This window comes from Larimichthys crocea, chromosome XXII (genome assembly GCF_000972845.2).
Source record: "Larimichthys crocea isolate SSNF chromosome XXII, L_crocea_2.0, whole genome shotgun sequence".
In the NCBI taxonomy this organism is placed as follows: domain Eukaryota; kingdom Metazoa; phylum Chordata; class Actinopteri; family Sciaenidae; genus Larimichthys; species Larimichthys crocea.
Window position 1 is genome coordinate 21,748,831 of NC_040032.1, and position 20,285 is coordinate 21,769,115.

Below are 20,285 nucleotides of genomic sequence, written 5' to 3' on the forward strand. Positions count from 1 at the left end.
TGTGCAAACACTGACTGACATGTGGCCTTTTGTCATCAGTTAAATAGACCACTAAAAGGCTACATAAAATTTAATGAGGGATCACACTGCCAGGCGACACAAGCTCCATCTCCTCACATCTTTTCTCTTGCTTCTTCTGTATTTTTAGCAGGATATGTGTTAAAGATACATTTCTGTGTTGTTGTGTCACTTACAAGACATTTTGGGGCCTGTCAGTTTAATGAGAGCATGTTGGATGGAGACAACACAGCCTGTGTGGATTGTGGTGTCGCTTCTCCAATGTCCTATCAGTGTGTTTGTGCTGCGTCTTGAATATTAATAGAGCGGAAAAGTGCCCAGAGTGGAACGAGTTTGTGGCAGCACTGAGCCTCAGCTTTTTGATGATGGTGATTAGCAGAGTAGAGGAAGGCAATACTCCGCTCTGTACTACAGCAGAGAAACAGATGACTGTGTTTGCTGCTGCCTTATTTTCAGCTCAGTTTCAATGCCTCATCTGGGCTGGCACGTGGCTATGGATGTGTGCTCTTATGAGCTGGCTGAGATAGGACTGGGTTCGTCTTGTGAATATTTCTTGCATTACATTCACTACATTGCACATTACTTGTGGAGTTTTTATTGTAAACAAGTGATTCTTCTGAACACAATGTGTGTATCATTGTGATGAATTAGATTCCACCGAACTATGCATGCTCAGTACATGTGCGTATGCAACAAAAGCTTCCAGCTGGGGCATTGTGGTTATAAGTCTGTGAGGCCGATAGATCAGGATCTAGAGTAATGCATTCTAAACATTTCCTACTATTAAATGTAATAAAAACTCACAAGATCGAGGAGTGTTGATGGAAGTTTGCAAACAAGAACCCTGTCTCCTGCTTCTTGTTGCATGTGTATCTGTTTTCTGATCAACAGTGCACTTTTTTTCCCCCATCTAGTATTTCCTTGGATTTACTCCGTTTATCAGCTCCTAGAAATCTACTGTGTCCCTCATGGAACGGTGAGCACACTGATGTGATTATTTTACTGAGCAACAAAACAAACGTGAAGACTGAAGTGTCAGGATAGTTGTAGCTATCATGGGTCTTTTTTACCTCCTTGCAGGCATTTTATGGACCTGAGCTGCTTTATTTCAGACCTTCTGGTTCTTATTAATCATGCCTGTTATGTCGTTTTTAGCCATGCAAAAAGGGGTATGCCTACAGATGGCGATGCCTGTTGGTCCACCACCTTGGAACACATTAATATCTTAAGGATGGATTGCCATGAAATTTTCAACAGACATTAATGGTCCCCAGAAGATGGCGCCTACTGATTTTAGTGATCCCTTGACTTTTCCTGCAATGCCTTTACTGCTTATAGTCTCAACAGCTATTTAAGGGACTTCTGTTAAATTTGCTGCACACGTTGTCCTCCTCGGGATGAATTTTAATCACTTTGGTGAACATGAGGTCAGACTGTTTCCAATACTTGGTTGGGTTATATCTGAATACAAAATGAATGACACTTCCATTAACCTCAGCTATACTTTGAATTTAGTACTATACATGCTAACATGTCGATCTTTAAATTAGCTGACTTAGTTTTCTCCTCGTATGACTGACTTTCACTTCAAACTTGGCGATGCAAGAACATTTGGAGCGGTTCCTGGTATATCTCCCACTTCAGGGTGAAGCTCTACTGTGTGCGTGTGTGTAAAATTGCAAATGTTGGATTACCATCTACACATCACTGGTTAACACCAGCATGCTGGCATTGTCATTTCCAACGTGTTATGCATGGTTACAGACTGGCAGCATCATTGAGTAATGAGAAGCATCGTTGGTCTGTCGGTTGGTCCGGCCATTGGTCCAAACTAATTATCTAGATAACTATTGGATGGATTGCCGTGAAATGTGGCTCAAATATTCATTTTCCCCAGAGGATCAGTTTGTCCAATTCTTGAAAACATGCCAAACTAATAACATCAGCCTCATCGAAATGAATGACTGAACATCAGCACACACTGGTTTGCTAAGTTTATGTTGAGCTTTTCTTGTTATCTTTCAGCCAGAGAACATGCAAGTCGACTGGCTATTATCGGGGAGTGTGTTGTGAATTTAAGGTCTTCCATCGTAGAGTCCTTAGACTTGTCTCACCCTATTTTCATTACACACATGTGATCGCATCTCCCATCTGTTCCTCAAGATTATACTGTCTGTTTCATACGCAGCCTCTTTTTCTGTCTGTCTCAATTACATTCATCCACCCACGTTCTGCTTCCACAAAACTAAACATGTGCACACATTAGCTGAAAAGTTTTCCTCTCTCCTTGTCTTGTTTTTCAAGGTCTCGTTGAGCAGCAAGAAAAGCCCCAGAGGAATATCATGGCGACGTGCGCTGAAATTTTAATCAGGAGGAAATGGGGCGGCACAATCTCGCTTCTTTTTAGTATAAATTTGCACAGATGGACTCTTGCTGCTTGTCAGGTCCTTGTGTGACACACCGAGGGCGTCTGCCTGTGACAGAAAGAGGGAGAGGAAGAGGGGGTGAAGGAGAGAGGTGAGGAGAACGGAGAGAAGAATAAAAGAAGAGGGGAAGAAGGAGTAGGGGGAGCTGAGAGGATTTTTATATTAGGCTCCTATGCAGCATCTCTGTGCCTAAGCAGAGGCCAGTCAGGGGATGGAATATTAGGTTGAACATTCATCACAAAAACAGGCTGAAATGCGTTCAAGGTTTTCTGTGTGTCAGGTTGACCTAGACAGTCTGCAGAGAAGATGTTGATGCAAAGCAAATAAAGTGCGCGTAAAATGCTTTTATTTGAAGAGGAGACAGGTTGAACTGGAAATCACATTAAGTCATTCCCTTTAAAAGTCAGAAATGACTCTGTGTTTTTAAATGTATTGGTAAAAAGGAAGGTAGAAGGCTGGCTTGAGAGGCGTGTATGTCACATATGGGAAATGTATGTCGTATATGGAAACATGTTGTTAGTGCTACTGAAGAGTAAGAACACTTTTTTTACATGCTGTTTAATGATGAGCTGAGCAAATAATTGGCTATCTAGCCTGCAAATGACATTAACAGTGAACTTTTCCCACAGTGAATGTTTGTTTGTGTGGAGCAGAACAAGACGTCTGTACGTTGGATAAGAAGGAGACTTTACCATGAAACCTTATGTGGGTTGTTGTTCAGTCTGTGGCTGTTGTGTTGTGTGGCGGGCTGCTGCCTGGCTCAGTGTGACCATCTTCTTTCGCTGATGTTGCTGCCTTGTGCAATATTTCATCGTCTGTATTAAAATAAGGTCTCCGTATACAGAGATGGATAAGCAGTCTACGTTGACCTAGCTGCCATAGCTGTCTGTGTAAATAGGAACTGAAGTCACACCAGAACCCCATAACACAGAGCTATAAATCCTAATTAGATTTAGTCACAAGACATAAACCCTTGATATTTTTGTCCCATTTTAGTCACTTCATAATCCTTAACCTGTGGGGACTATTTTCTCCCCAGATGGTACAAAAGTCCCCACAACGTTACTGTGTCCCCACAACATGACACTACATACTACTGACCCTAACCTGACGTTTACCTCAATCAAACTCAAACCTTAACCCGAAAAAAAAACAAGTCTTACCTCTTGACCAGCTCTTGAAGAAGTGAGAAGAGGACAAAATGTCCTCATTTTCCAGGGTCCTTAGTGTCTAGACTAGGTCCTCAAAAAGATTGAAGTATAAGAGTACAAAGGCTTTCGAACGCCTATCAAACTAAATCTGTGTGTGTGTGTACATTAGTTTGTTATTCAGTGTCATATTCATTTAAGCCAGCAGTCTGATTAATAATTCACAGTATTTCATGCAGTCAGTGGTGCCATTTGTATTTAAAGCGTTTCACTAATTGCCTCCTCCCATCGAGTTAATTATTTCTCCATTGTGCTGTGATCCTGCAATTCACGATGCGGAGTCACCGAAAGTCACTCAGTGTGTAGAATGACTTAGTGGAATAAGAAACAGCCTCTGCCTTTGTGTGCTGAGCTGCAACGTATCTGTCTGTATGCGTGCGGTTGTGTATATAAGGCCTCCGCGGAGTCGTGCGTCGTAGCATTGATATTCTCCTCACAGGGTCGTCAAGCATGAAATAGAAGAGCACACTTTTCTGTGGATAAACTCTCAGCAGAACGTTGTTGGATAGCGAGTGTCTGATGCTCAGGAGAAATCTCTTCGCTGACACTGATACTGACAGAGCACCGGGAGGAAAAAAAAAAATGTTATTGTGTGTGCTACACTGTTGTATAACTGGATAACAGTTCATAAAGCTGCACACCAGTTTTTTTTTTTTTTTTGTGTTTGTTTTTTTGCAGATTTGAACAGCAAATTGTGTTTTACATTACTTTTATTTTTTTAGGATTCATATAAGGTGGCCAAACCAATGTAGCTTTCAGGTGGGAGGTTGTGGGCTTGTGGGGATTTCAAACACTTGATTGTAATGGTAATTGTAAAGTCTGCCAGCGATAATAAATCAAAAGTTGACACTTATTGTCATGTTATAATAGCAGGCAGGGACTGTAAAAATACCTTCCATGTGGTGCTATGAAATCAGAGAGCTTTTGAATAGATGGTCCTTCTCACAATCTCCATGTGTGCTTATTGTTTGAGTTTATGGTGCATTTGGACAATGATGCAGGAGTGTGTCTTGTCAGTATGACAGCATTCATGAATGTGCTTGTGTGTCTCTACAGGGGGTTAACCGATTGAACAAGGATGCTCAGATGGGACGCGATGGAGTGCGGAGGAAAGACTGGCACGACTATGAAGCAATCAAAAGAGATTTATCTCGATCTGGTAGGTCCAAACCTCCTTATAGTCACAGCTATACTGTGAAATATAGATGAGAGCGTTGTAACATATTCATCATGGACTCAGTCTTCACAGTTATGCACAAGAAAGATTCATATATACCCAGAGTAACTATCTTTCGTACACACATCATTTTATTCCTTCTCTAGGTCTTATTGCTTTCCAACTCCGCACCACCGGTGCAAATCTGTGCTTTGAAAGCAGTTTCTGCTGTCATAAATACAGTTTATATCTGCTACAATAATCACTAACTCAGTTTTATTCTCTGTTCAGGAAAATCAGCTTCTATACAAACAGTGTAACTGAGTGAAAATGGGTTTATCCTTGAAAGGTTGGCTAAAAGTTCTTTTTTCCACACTTGTTACCTTTAGGAGAGAAAGTGGATCATTGTTGTAATGAATGTCTTCAGACACAAAAGTGCAAACACCAATCTGACAATGCTGACAGAGTGATACTCAAAAGGGCTGAAGATGACTTCAGGGATGGAGGCACAAAATGATGCAGGGCTGGTGGTGTGACACAAGACAGAACAGGGCTGGGTTGGACAGGTTCTTCATGTGCAGGGACAAGTTGTAGCTGGACATGATATGAGTGACGAACTGGATTCCTTGAGCACAGGGGAAACAGGATTCACAAAGATTTAACGAGGAGAGCAGAGTACAAAGTAAGGCCTTGCATAGTTACCACTATGTAGTCAAAATGATCTGGAGGAGTCTGGAAGGCTGGCCCAGACTTGTATTGTGAGGGTTTATTAAATGGTGGACAGACACACAGAAGAGAGGTGGAAACCAACAGGACGCACTAGGCAGGGAGAGGGTAACAAGCCCCCATCATAACAATAATTTCTGCTCAACGAAACATGCATGTCTGTAAATTATGAGAGTTTTTTTTGTCCGTTTCTCCTGTAATAAATCTACACAATGCGACGATGTAAAAATATGAAACTGTCTTAAGCTGTTTGGCCAAAAGAGTTCATATTTATTTCATCATGTTTCATCAGCGGGTTTCTTGCTCTTGCTCCAGACCAGGGTTGTAAACAAATGTTTTATTTGGTTATTTTTAACTTCCGCTTTAACCCGTTACAACATTGTGCTGTGCCATTTATCAGTTTTGGACTTTTGTAATGTACACTACTGTTTAGAAGGCGACAGTCAGGTGGCTGAGGGGACTGCTCTATATTTTGAGTGGTCTCTGGTGCTTTTAGGTCGCAGAAAGTCCTTTGGTAAAGTATTGTTATTTTGTATGATGAGTTTTCAAAAAAAAGGTGATGTTTTGTACATGGAGAACAAAATGCTGTCCAATGGTTCAACCAGACTGAAAAGGTCAGAAAGACACAAGATTCCTCTGAGCAAGAGTTAAATAAGAATACAAGGAATTGGCAGCTTGGCATCAAAACCTGTGAAGATTGAGTTGGGAACAGATAACTGTTTTCATGTCAAGTGCACAATAATGCCTGTTACTGACAGACGTTATTCATAAAACATCAAAATGGAAGGTTTGTCTTGGTCAGTGCTTTTCAAACTTTGTTTGGCATGCCTCACTTCAGAAGAAAAAGTTCATGCCGCTGATTTTTACACACGGAATTTATGTCAATTATTATTATAATGACAGGGGAAGCAGCTAATAAAATTTGATCCAAGCTGATCCAAGGTTCCTGGAAATATTTTAAGCTCAACTGCTCAATGGATTTGTGGTAGGGATGCATCAATGCATCAGTTGAACATCGGCATTGGCCGAAACCCCACTGCACACATCTCTGTCGATTTTGGTCCGTCCTGCACACGACTTCAATTTTATTTTGAAAATCCACTGGATTCTCTATGCCTTTTCTGTCTGGCTTCCGCCTGCTCGAGGTGCTCTGTGTCGATTGGCGCGTGCTGCTCGTGTATTCAAGTCTCACTGGGGATTTCCACGGGGGCAGAAATGTTAAAAAACAATGCCCGTTATCTTATCCACATGAAAGCAGGAAACTTTTGATCTCTGTACTATATGTGTACCTGCAGAGGAGATACAGTGTGGTGGAATTGATTGTCTGAGTTCTTGCATATGTCTTGACAGTGAAATATGCGTGTGTTTGACGCAGGTAATGGTGAACAGGGCAAGCCGTTTCCCCTGACTGATGCTGACCGGGTCGACCAGGCATACAGGGAGAACGGCTTCAACATTTACGTCAGCGACCGGATCTCCCTCAACCGCTCCGTCCCTGACATCCGCCATCCAAAGTGAGTCCTCTGTGTGTGTGTGTGTGTGATCCGCCATCCAAAGTGAGTCCTCTGTGTGTGTGTGTGTGTGTTTGTCTAAGGAGGAGTGACAGCAAAATAAAGGTGTGGCCAGTTTCAACTTAAAATTTCCTGGGAAGCAAACAACAGAACTTCAAATACGTTTAAAGTTTGTATGTGACGTTTATATGTTTACCATTAACATTAACATGCTTAATTCATAATTCAGTGTCAAAATCAGTTGAAGCAGACAGTGTGTTCACAAACATCTGCTGCACACACATGCACACACATGCCATTTGCATAACGGTGAAGCAAATGGAAATCAGACAGCATGTTCTGTGTGTACTTAGAGGATGTCAGTTGAGTAGGCGGTTCTTCAGTGTGGCCAAGGACACATTGTATACACACTGCTGAAAGACTGTGGCCACTTGCTGACCAGACCACCTCTGAATGTGGTCTGAGTGATTGGATCTCAATGCATCTTAGGTGCATTAACATCAGTAGAGCTGTCCACTGGCCTGTGGATTTCATTATGCAACTACAGCAATAAATGCTATTATATACTAACTATAAATATTGCTGGACTGCTTACAATTTATCTACAAAAACAAGTTGTTTTGCCTCATTATCAACTATAACTCTATCACCATAGATGATTTGTCATAAGGTTTTAGATTAGATTGTATTACTCAATAAATTATAGATAGAAATTTGGACCCTGTTGATGATTTTCATCCCATCTCGATCTGCCGCATTGGTCATTTTTATGAACTGTGCAATGGTGACCTGACAGAAAAATGCTTCCTTTTAACATTTCCAGTTAAGTGCTCAGTAACCTCGGGCAAAACTGCCATTTTTCTACCAAAAAAATAAATCATCTGTGTTTGTGTGAGCATTTTCATCTGAATAGGGGGCAGGAATAGGCCTCACAGGGCCAAGAGTCTGCAGGTTTTCATTCTGGCCAAAGACTGCAGCAAGTTATTTCACAGATTGGCACTCCATCAACTGGAGAGGAAAAATGAATCACCTGGTGCACTCCTTGGTTGGATTGAAAACCAGCAGACTCCCAGGCTTTCATGGCAGATGGTTGTTTTCCCTCCAAATAAGGTTGACTTTTAGATGAAAGGCCAGCTTGAGTGCAAAATTGTCCCAGGGAAATCTGTTTTAGATATGATGAGAGTGAAATAGCTGATACAATTCATGGTTTCCCGATGATGTCAGGAGACAGATGTTAATTTATGAATTTGGATCGTGAGAGATAAATGCAGGCACGCCTGCTTCATGCATGCAAAGGGCTTGTTTCGGTCAGTCTCAAATTGCCAAACAAATTTAGAATTGTCTCTAGGGCTGTACATTTGGACATGAATGCTGTGAGACTCGAGAGCGAAAGTCTAAAATTTGAATTTTTTTAATTTGACTTACATAGCCACATAGCATGAATGTTTAATTAATGAACCTGTGCACAAAAACATCTCGGTCTGAGCTCTAAAAAAAAACAAAAAATGTTCAGAATGCCCTAAAAACAACGCTAACGTATTTCTGCCCTCCAGGCATTTAAAGCATCAGATATGAAAGGTCTGAACCAAATAATGAATTCACCATTCAAATGTAAATTGTGCACTATTAGTGACTGCATTGCCACCCCCCTTACCCTCTTCCTCCAGTTGTGAATGGATGATGGTGGACAATCCTGCCCTAGCTCTACTGTGTTCACACCTTTTATTTTCCATGCCGGCTCTGTCCCAGCTCATTACAATGAGCACTGTTTGGAACAATTGTTCTAATTATCAGCCTGCCCAGTCTATTCAGAGGAGAGATGTAGCTTTACACTGACAGAAGCTGATTACACACAACACAACACCTATGTTCTCATAAACGGTGTTCTTGACAGCAATTATCGGTGTCATTGATGCCCCCCCCCCGCACAAGGTGTAAAGAACTGATGATAGATGTGTTATTTTCCATCGGGGAAAGTAGAACAGTGAAGCGAACTGAGGTGAAGCCTCTTGGACATGACATTCTGCCATGGTTATTGTACGCCACAGTATGAATGGAATGGAATAATTGATACCTTGATGATTTTTCTAATCTTCTGGGATAGAGGAAAGGTCTTAGGGTTCTTAAAATCCATTGGGTTCATCAACCTGGGAGCATGAATGTTAATAGTAAACACCCTGGACATCTGTCTCATATACTGTGAGATATCTAGTGTGCAATGCTGACGTTCAAGGTTGATAGTCTATAAATCTGACAAGACCCCTCCATTGGTCTGGCTCTGTGTTCAGATGCTCTGAGTGCCATAAAACTGTGAATTTCTGATTGCCAGTTCAGATCAACACCATATTTATAGCTAAACAATCAGTCAGTCAGTAGGTCTAGGCTGCTGGCAAATGTAACATACCTAAAAATAACTGTTGAAAACTGCATTTCTTTGCCTGTATGTTAAATAGTTTTATTAGTGTTTATTTCTCTCCATTATTGTCATGCAGACAGAAGGTCAGACTTCTAGGTGGTTTTTGATACTATGGTTTAGCCCCAGATCCCATTAAACACTGGGTTTCAGTAAGCATCCCTAACCACTACTGCTCTTTTTAATGTAGACTTAACCCTAACCCTAATGTAGACCTGCGGCATGGAGGAGGTATACATTAAACTCAACATGTAGCAGATTAAACTGTCAAAGAACAGATGCTGTAGAGGCATGATGAGCCATATGGACCCGTGGCGACAGTACAGACTGCTGGGTTTCGTCCAGCTCTCCTCTGACTCATTAAAGAATAAAATGCTGAAAATAAACACACCAGCAACACTATAAATATTGTCTACAAAACAGCTTCAGACCTGCTAACCTGATTCACAGATCACAGATCAGCCTTCAACGTTTTCCTTCTAAAGTCTTTTTTGACCCGGGCTTCACTTTCATGTGGTGAATAGTTTTTATATGTTGTCTCTCAAGGATTCCTCATGCTGTGTCACATAATGCCTCACATCTTTTATATATAGCTCCTGCACAAGAAAACATGTTTTCCTTTCAGACATCTATCTATTCTCCACTAATCGACCAAACACTGCAGCACAGTATCTGAAATGAATACATGAAAAAAGTATTTCGTATATTTATATATTTGTATATTCTCAAAGCTGTTACAGGAACAGAGTTAAAGGGAAGTTTTTAAGCTTAATATACCTGAAAAATATTTTCCGATGTTTTGTGTCTGAGTACATCATGTTTTTGTCACTAACAGGCTTGGTGGCAAATTTTAAAAAGTATCCGACAAAGAAAAATACCCTCCAGATATAGACATATAGACATAGACAAGAAGTAAGATCGTTTTTGCTTAACCAGAAACGGTCGTACATCACTCTCCTCAAAGCCACCAGACTCTACTGACAACACAACAATTTAACATCCCACATTATCTTGACAGCAACAACACATCATTCAAACTCAGCAGAAACAAAATAAAACTCACCAAAAAACATCTTGGTTTGTATTTTCACCGTTCCCAACTATGTTTGTAAGATCTGTGAAGTGAAAAAACAGTTTTTGTTAATGGAGTCCGGTGGGTTTTAGGAGAGCAATATATGACTGTTTCTGGTTTAACAAAATCAGTCTCAGAAAAAAGAGATCTACCTCAGTAGGTTCCTTTCCATAATGTTGTCAGACACCTTGCCTAAATAAAAATCTGTCATTGGCAAAAACGCTCTGTACTATAACAGTACACAACTGGATTACCTTGTAGTCTGTAAGGTGTGCTGTTGCCAGCTGTACTCAGTAATCAATATCCCATTAGCCACTTAAACACAAAACACTGGACAATTGCTGCATGTTGAAACAAATATTGATGTTACTCTTTAAATTTTGTAAACTCCAACGTGGAACAGCTTAATAACGTCCATGCCTTTTGGAAGGAACATTTTCTCTGAAAGATTCTGTGGGTGAATTAGAGTTATGTGTATATTTATTGTCCCTTTTCTTTCAGCGTAGCACTAATGTTAAGAGAGAATCCATAGGAGCACAGGGAGATATGTCCAGTCATTAAGCTTAAAATTAGCCTGAGCAGATAATTATAGAGTAATTTTAGAGGTTGAGCTGCTGGATGTAGAACTTTACAAAGAAAAACTGATCAATTTATGTTTGATTTTGGATCACTTACACTGCTATTTGGAGGTGTTTTGTTCATGATTGCAGTAACAAAGCCTTTTGAATATGTTGAATGTGCACCACTGTTCCAACAGATAATGCCTCTTCATCTGAAATGAGAAAGTCAATGAACACAATTTAACATAATATATTATAAAAAAAAAAAAAAAAACATACTTATCCATGTTCAAGTTCCTAAAAAATATTCATCTTCTATTGCAACAATTATAAGCAGGCGATAGATATAATTACAACCTATGTTTTGTGATTTCTGTTGTATAACATGTTGGATATGTCTTTTGCAACCAGTGCTATTGTCTTTAATAATAGTCCTTGATTAGTAGCTTCTCAGGGTTACAGGAGGCAAACATTTGCAGCATCTTTTTGAGCAATGGATTTGAATTGAAGTTCGGCTTTCGACACAACCATGCACAGGCCAACAAAAGTCACTCAAAGTCTGACCGTACAAGTAAAAGGACGAGTAAAAGTCCAGCATTGAAATCCTCTAACCACAAAAAGTGCTTGTCATGGACGTTCTGGACCTCCAGCACCTCCATACTAGGACCCATACGCTTCACACAGGCCAGACAGGGTGAGCTGGATGGTGCAAGGGAGCAGGGGTGTTTGTTTGATTGGTCAAAGTGACAGCAGATTGACAGGTGTCTGACAGCCAAGTGCCAGATCAGTCCTCGGTGGACCGAGACCTCCCAACTGCATTCATTCATTCATTTCACTCTCCCTCACTGACTGAATGACATGATAGAGATAGAGATGCAGAGAGAGAGAGAGAGAGAGAGAGAGAGAGAGAGAGAGAGAGTTTCAGGCAGCCAGACAGGCCTGAGAGACTCAGAGATAATTACTGTCTCTACAGATTCCTCTCCGACTTCTCAGAAAGGGAAAAGAGGAAGAGATGGAAGGGCAAGCCAGCAGGTGGTATGCTTCATTACATCTTATTAAAAGAGCAACGCGTTGTTCAGGTGGAGCTGGTTGAGCGAGCTGCGGTACGCTGAAGAAAAGGCTTGTGTCTGTGGTTCCAGATGACTTTCTTCCTCACTGTTAATAAGCATTCCAACATTTATTGTTAATGTTAACTTTTTGGGAAATCTTTTAAGAGACTTGAGCCCTACTGGCTATTATTATGAGGAAGACTATACAGCCAAACTGAAACCAACATACAATGCGTCTACAGTAGAGCACAGCTGAATAATAGAAGCAGATACTGAATGCCAAGATGGTACCTATTCACCCCAAAAGGAATTAGACTTCTAACTTCCAGGTTCCAGACCCACTGAATATGCTTAGTCGTGTTTCTCCCAGTGGCCTCACCTGCAAGTTCCCAACCCAAACGTAGGCTCTAGATCACTGGTTCTCAAACTATGTTTGTAGCTGAATGTGGTCGTCCAACACTGCTGTATTTTAACATCTGACATAATGGTGGTACTTGGAGAGCCTATTACTTTCTGAGATGGTACACAGTGTAAAAACTGTGACAAACACTGCTCTGGATAGTGCCTTGCACATTTTTATGACAGTTCTGTCATAAAACAATCGTTCCTTTTTAACAATTGAAATTAAACTTCTGTGTGTGTAACAGTTATTTACAGTTCAGTCTGGACCAGGATGTTGGACTGAACGCCTCTCTAGAGCCACACCACGTAGCGTGGCTAATAATATGTATATTTTTTTAAGCAGGTGTGATCCACTCTGGTCGACTTCCCTCTTTCATTTCTTCATCTGGTTTCCTGTGTTTGTGCAGCTGTAAACAGAAGCTGTATGCAGAGAAGCTGCCCAACACCAGCATCATCATCCCGTTCCACAACGAAGGCTGGTCGTCGCTGCTGAGGACCGTTCACAGCGTGCTCAACCGCTCTCCTCCACAGCTCATAGCAGAAGTCATCCTGGTCGACGACTTCAGCGACAAAGGTACCGAGGGCACACACTGACACACACCACTGATCAGAAAACACACCTGCGCCACTGTGCACACACAGATACACGAGCACTGCTGCAGTCAGTACTGGCTTGCTAGTAATAACTGAGACTTGAAGTGTACCGTGGCATCTTCTTCCTCCGTCTTTCTCTTACATATACCACTGTGTTATTTGTTTGCAAGTGTTAGTGACACAAATAATCAGAAAACAAAAGCATCAGCCAGCTTCTGCAGAAGCCAAAATTACTTCTCAAGAGGTTTTTTTTTTTTTTTTTCATAAGCAGACAGAAGGAGAAATAACACAAACACACACGCACTTATGAGTCAGTGTTTCAGCAATGTGTTGTGTCACCGGCCCAGTCGGCCATTTATTATCAAGACCCGAGAGCATCTAGCATCACAAAGCTCATCGCTCTCCTCTTGAGTGTGTGAACTTTGGTTCTGCTGGGATATGATTCATTTTTTTTTGGTTTGCATTTTTATTTCTGAACTGAGACTTGTAGATTATTTCTCAACGCAAAGCCTCGAGCTTCCACACGGGCTACATGAAAATCATATTGGAGCTGAAGAGCGCGGTAACCTCTGAGCAGATGGTGATGATGAGGGCATCGTGTGACCCCCGGTAGCATTAGCGATGGAGAGAAATCCACTTTCTGGCGTGGATCGGTATTCTCACACGGGCTGGCTTAATCAGTTTGAACTCTGGAGTTAATGTACGGCTTTGAACCCTTACATAATAAATCGGGGGGGACAAGTGCAATATTATCGCCGGGGTCTGAGTTGGAGGAGAGAACAAGATATTCATCATTAAGGCTGGTTCACAGCCGCTGTGTGAAGCATAATTTCCTGTTCTCTTTTCCATTTCCTTTGGTATTAAATAATGCTCTAAAAATATATATATGATGAGACAGAGAGGAGAAAAGACATTCAGATGACTGTGTATTTCAGTCGTGTGTTTTTGCCATCTTACATGAGGCACACGGACTGTTGTTTTGGTTCATGTATGTGCAGCAGTTCAAAGTGCAGAAGGGCTTGGCGAGGTCATTTGAGATTGTCCGCTGATTGATAAATACGCTCTCAGCCATTCGTCCTGAGCTGAGCCAACCACAGTGACACAAGGTGATAATAATAGCTGAGCAAATGAAGAATCTGCTTCTCCGAGAAATCATGTTTTTTTTTTTGGACGAGGGACGAGCGCCACAAAAATTAATTAGCATTTTATATGTTTGCATGAATCCAACATGATTTCCAATCATAACTTTGCTGTATTGCAGTGTATTTATGATGCAGGAGCATTTGATTAAAAACTGTAAAAGCTGCTGTGCCACAGGACTAAAGAGTCTCTGTAATCTGATGTCTGCCTCATAAGCAGGTAGAATATTGAGTTGTTGACTATTCTGCTGTGCAGAAGTGTGTGTTTTGTGTAGCAGCCTGTGTCATTTGCATGCGATTTAATCAAGGACACCAGTCGGCCGTGTGTAATGACAGGCTGCAGATTTATCTACGTATCTGTCCTGCTGTCTTCAGATGGCTGCAGGGATTTAATGAACTGGCTGAGAAGCTTTTTATAAAGCAGCCGTGGACAACAGATACTGTGAGAATCACTCGTATTTATTTATTTATTGATAAATTCAACTGACATTTTGTCCAACATTAAAACACATCTACTGGTTGTGTTTAATTACCTCTGCCAGTGTATGTTTTCAGCAGGATTACAGGAAAAAATACTGGCCAAGATGAACACCAGTGTTTGTGGCAAAATGATCTGGATTGTAAGAAATAAACATACAACTAAACATAAGAGGCACCTCCGACATCCTCAAAACCTCGGTGGAAGACTGCACTCTAATTTTTGCACATTTTCCATAACAATTTATTTGGCTCTTGTTGACAAAACCATGTCTCTATTCTCAGCATAACTTTTTAAGACACCTCTTCTACCAAAGTACCACCAACTCATAGGGCTGGGTATCGTTTAAAGATTTTCGATACCAGTACCCTTAAAATGATACCGATACCAACTGAGTACTTCATTCGATACTTTTTTTCATCTTAACTCGATATTAATCATACGAAAAGAAAGAAGTCGGTTGCGTAAATGTCACCGGCATATCGTAATGATAACCAGGCAACTCGGCACGGCTTGAACGCACTTTACCGCCATACAAACTATTGGTGGACCAATCACACGGAGCATTGAATCGGAGAACGCTTGTGGTGATTGGCTGCGAGCAAAACCATAGAAACAGTAATTTTTTTCTTGATCTGGGTATAAAAAGAACCGAATGCAGGTATCGTCTGACAGGCGCAGTTTCAATACTACTTGGTACCGGGTTGTTTCAGTCCATACCTGAAAAGTATCGAGTACCGATACACTCCGATACACACCGATACACCAACTCACTTTTTGCTGCCACTATTGAATAACCCTCCCACCTGTGAACTCTACAGTGAGCACCAGAATACCACAAACATCCATTCATTTTCTATAACCGCTTATCCTTATCAGGGTCGGGCTGGAAGTATTCACACTCACATTCACATACCACAAACACAGAATTTCAAGGTACTGGTCGTTGCACCACCACAAAAATAGGACCCGCAGCGTGTTAAAGTGCGAGGTTCAAACCTTCTCAGTCACGTTTCTCGATGCATGCGAATCTCTCTGCTGCTTACTTGCACTAATACTGATGCTACATTAACCGATGCTGTCTTGTTTTGGTACTTCACAGTCGACATGAAAAAGATAAACAATTGATGAGTGCTTTTTTTTGATGAGTCACTTTCAAGTGTAGTTATACTTTCTGAGGTGCTAATTAATATCCAGTTTCTACGTTGTGTAATCAGAGCCTCGCTGCAGTGAGACTCAGCTCTCCTTTTGAAAATCAGAATTAATTCTACTGTTCATATTTGACACAAAGGATACCTGATGGTTTATGTTCATCTGTATGCTTGCTACACTGTACTGTAGTTTACTTTGTGTTTTTTTTTATATAAGCAGTAAACTTTTCTCTTTGGGGTTCAGGAAAGCTTCGGGTGGATTGTGGTCTGTTTCTCATCATATCATGCTAAATATAAACTGTGTTTTTAGGTGAACATAGTGTCTGAGAAACACAAAGAACAGTATGAGTATGAGCTGTGAGGAGCTTCGACTGTGTCAGTCGGGGATCTTTGTAAGTCAAGGATCATCAAATTCAAGGCGGGGGTCAGATGGCTTTCGTTCATTCTATATTTGTTTGTTCCCCACTGTGCCCTGCTTCTCTATTCCTTTCCACTGTGCAGTCAGCAGTACGCTGCTGCTTCTTCCAACATGACAAAGAATAAAGTCTCTGTTAAGCTTAGGTCTACTTTAAATGGAAGAACAAACTGAAGAAATTAACTGCTGCTTAAAAACAGTGTTGAACTCAACGTTTCCTGTGTGGAACAATGATCATCGCACATAAACTGCCCATCTTCTTTCAGTGTATTGCATGTTTTAAATTTGAAATTATAAATAACAGTTAGATCCTCATTATTTCTGACTTTATTCATACATTAAATATTTGGGAATAAAACTTTTTTTTGAAAATTTAATATTGAGTCACTCTGTTAGCCTGGAAATGTAAAATCGACTTGCAGCAGGTCAGTAAAGCTGGAAATGAAAATACAACATTACAATTATTATTATTTATTTATTTTTTATTTTATTTTTGCATGCAGCCAGAAAGGGGCGTATACTGAACAACGAGTAAATGCAGAGACAGCACACTGCTGCTAATTTATGTCCATAGTAAGGACTAGGTTTGGGTGAGAGGTTGGATGGAGAGATCGGGTCAAGTCAGGTGATGTAGTATAAAAAGTGAGAAAGACTGCACATGGAGGTGGATGTAGTGGATGCATGGGTCAAACAAACACCAGACTTTCACCCAGGAGACAAATCTGCGATCTGTGTGAAACCAAAACTCAACTTTGACTTCTTTCTAACATAAATGGTAAATGACTTGCACAACCGACGTTACATTACATTATTGCGTAACCCAAACCCACAAGTAGTTTTTGTTCCTAACCAAACTGCGATCATTCAAACTCATAAAATGTGAAATGCTTTTCAGCGAGCTGTTTTTTTGAAAGTCTAGCTGGACCTTGCATATTTATTATCGCTAACTTGACTGGGGAGTCCCACATGTGCAGAACTGACACTATCGTCCTAGTTTGAAGTGTAAGGCCACTGATCAAGCTGCCGTTTTTGGCAAGTTAGGAGTGAGGACATGTTGTCCAATCAGTCGCCATGCCCAGATCATATTTCTAATCAGCTCTACTGTTGTCATGTGTCTTCCCACCATACTCAGGTTTCTTTCTTATTCCGACTTTACTGTTATTTATATCTTTTTTTTTTTTTTTACATTTTTTGTTGGGTCATTTGGATCTTCTGCGGTGGAAACTATTTTTTTGGAAACTACCTAGTGTCATTTTCATTTTTAGTGAACCAAGAAATCAGCTTTCTCCAGGAGAAAATGCTTTAAAGTAAAGTACAGTTAGGGTTTGCAGATAGGTGCCTTCAGCACAGCAACACATAGCCAGGCTGCAGAGTAAAAAGACACCTTGGAACTTTTTTCTTTTTTGAACTGTGGCACAATATTTATAATTTTGAAATTCAATCTGTCCAGAGTCAGAAAGGTTTACACCCTTCTCTACACAAGCTGTTCTTGCGCTTTTGCAGCAATAATGTTTGGAGGAAAATCTCAGCCAATTATGATTATAATTTCCTGTTCCTCCCACGAGTGTGTGAATACCAAAATTACATCTGGTAATATTTGCATCCATATTCATCTGTTTTTTGAGTAGGTATCACCTTGTTAGTGTAAAATGGTCTCAGTTCCAGCTCGCTCTCTACGTCCATGCACTTCCTCGCTCTGCCTTTCTCACTGTCTCTCGCCCACGCTCACCTCTGTGTTGTCGGAGAAGTTCAGTCAGGCTGAGCAGTGACTCACCGATAACATGCAAACACTGAAACCTGCTGTTTTTATCTCCTCTCTCTTCCCCTCATCATCTTTGTTAATGTCTCCTTTCTTCCCTTCCTCTCTTTCTTGCTTCTTTTCTCTTTGTTTTTTTGCCCCTTCCTGTCTGTAATCCCTTTCTTTGTCTCTCCCTGTTTTCTTTCTGTCTTTTCTTGATGCCTCTTATCTTTAGTGCCTCCATCTACGTGTCGACGCCCTGTTTCATCTCTCGACATCTCTTCTTGTTTGTGCTTCTCTTTTATCACCTTTTACTGTGTGTGTGTGTGTGTCCAGTATGTGCGAGACAGAGTTTTCGAATTTATTTCTAATGGTTTGTTTTTCTATGCCATTTCTATAACAATGACAAAAAGTCATCACTTGTGAGTTATTTTTGGGGTATTTCTAAACCACAGTCTGAGTCTGAGAGTGATTTCGAGGGCTGCTGCATGTATCCATGGCCCAGTCTTACTGATTACTTTATTCAGTGATTTTGATGAAACTGGATCATATTTTACACAGAATATATTTGCTGGTTTTACCTCTGATGTTTTCCGACTGCTCAGCTTCAACTCTATGCGACTTTCTTGGTGGACAGAAACCTCTAGCTAACTTATAATTAACTGCTACTAACTGAGCAGGCAACTAAAGTGGACCAAGATCAAATACAGCCTCTGAGACAACAAAGATAATATTACACTACCATGGTGGTTTACAGACTTTCCCGAGGGAAAGAATGCTAAGCAGCCGTGCAGCAAACCGAACTGACTTACTCCCAAGATGCCAGGAGCCAAACTCAGGATGAAAACCACCTCGTTAGGCTACTGTATTCCTGCCAAAATGACCACCGTTGGTCTTTGGAGGTTTGTCTTCGATGTCAGATCCAGCCAAGTATACTGACACTAGCTCATAGCGTTAGCTGCATAGAGGTGAGGGTGTAAAGCATACTCTGCTTTTGACTACTTTAATCACCTGTTCACGACAAGTCCCTCCCGGGAAACGCGTTAATATGAGGAAGCAAGTAGCACTCTTTCCGTTTCATGGGAACTTCTACAGAAGCAAAAACAGAGCTGACTTGTTCTCCCCCAAAGTAGTTTATTTGTGCATGGTTCCATCTTTTAATAAGTAACAAGATGTACCGTCAGTCAGCAAGAGATCAGCGACTCACCACAGGTGAACACTGTCCTCCGGCCTGTCAGCATGCCACTCTGAATATAAACACGATATATATATTGGTAATGAATTAAAGTGAAAATTGATTCCATGTAGCAGAGTAATGGCAGCTTGTTAACTTCCTTCTGTGACCTGAGTTTGTCTGTATCCAATTTGCTTAAATGTGTAGTTCTGGTTATTTGAAGTATAGTTGTGTGACGTACATATTCATAGTCAGTGTATTATCTACAGTAGACATTAGTCACCAGTTTGAAGAAGCAGGACAGGAGGACCAGCAGGGAAGATAAGTAATATACTGCTGTGGCAGCGGCAAAGGGTATTTTAGACACATAAAAAATCAGTGTCAGTCTAAGTGTACGTTATATTTAGAATAATTTCACCACTTTACCTTGCTGTCAGACAGCCCTTTCTAACTCACTGATCGAGACAGTGATGGATTAACAACTCCTGTATTCTGTGAGGTAAAATACATTTTTTGTTAGAGGTGCCTGGTGGGTTTGAAGACAGACATAGATCGATATACATAAGACTTGAGTTTCCTGTCTATAAAGAGGTGGACATATTCTAAATAGAACATACAATTAGACTTATATTAACCTTTGTGGCTGCCCCCGTCTACAGCAGTGCATTGCGTAGTTTCTGTGCTGGTATTGTGGGTAATACACGAAACATGGCATATTGGCCATGCTGACATAGTCCTGGAAATTTTCAACAGTTGCAGTCCAAATAGGTGGGTGTGATATTCACCTTTTTCCAGGGATCACATCAACAAAGCTCATAAATCTGACTTCCCCGTCAGTTTCACTGACTGCTGGGATTGTCGGCTGTCATGTTACTGACCTAACTTTTGTTCTCCCTGCTAATCTGTGCTGTTATTCACTTTACTTTACTCAGTGGAAGGTTGTTGACAGCAGTAAATGTCAGGTTTCACTGTGAGTCCTTCAATCAAAGAGAAAGTGTTGTTTTTTTCTTGTTTTGTTTTGTGTTCTATTTCGTCTGACATTCAACAATCATAAA

General features: G+C 40.8%; 1 protein-coding gene across 1 annotated transcript in view; it reads left to right on the forward strand.

Moving 5' to 3' along the window:
- The window catches only part of LOC104921918 (polypeptide N-acetylgalactosaminyltransferase 10), an 85,282-nt gene that overhangs the window by 24,299 nt on the left and 40,698 nt on the right, over nucleotides 1-20,285 (forward strand). Inside the window, exons 2-4 of the mRNA XM_027273455.1 lie at nucleotides 4,709-4,811; nucleotides 6,910-7,048; nucleotides 12,949-13,115. Coding sequence (XP_027129256.1) covers nucleotides 4,709-4,811; nucleotides 6,910-7,048; nucleotides 12,949-13,115 — 409 coding nt within the window. The remainder of the gene's footprint in view (nucleotides 1-4,708; nucleotides 4,812-6,909; nucleotides 7,049-12,948; nucleotides 13,116-20,285) is intronic.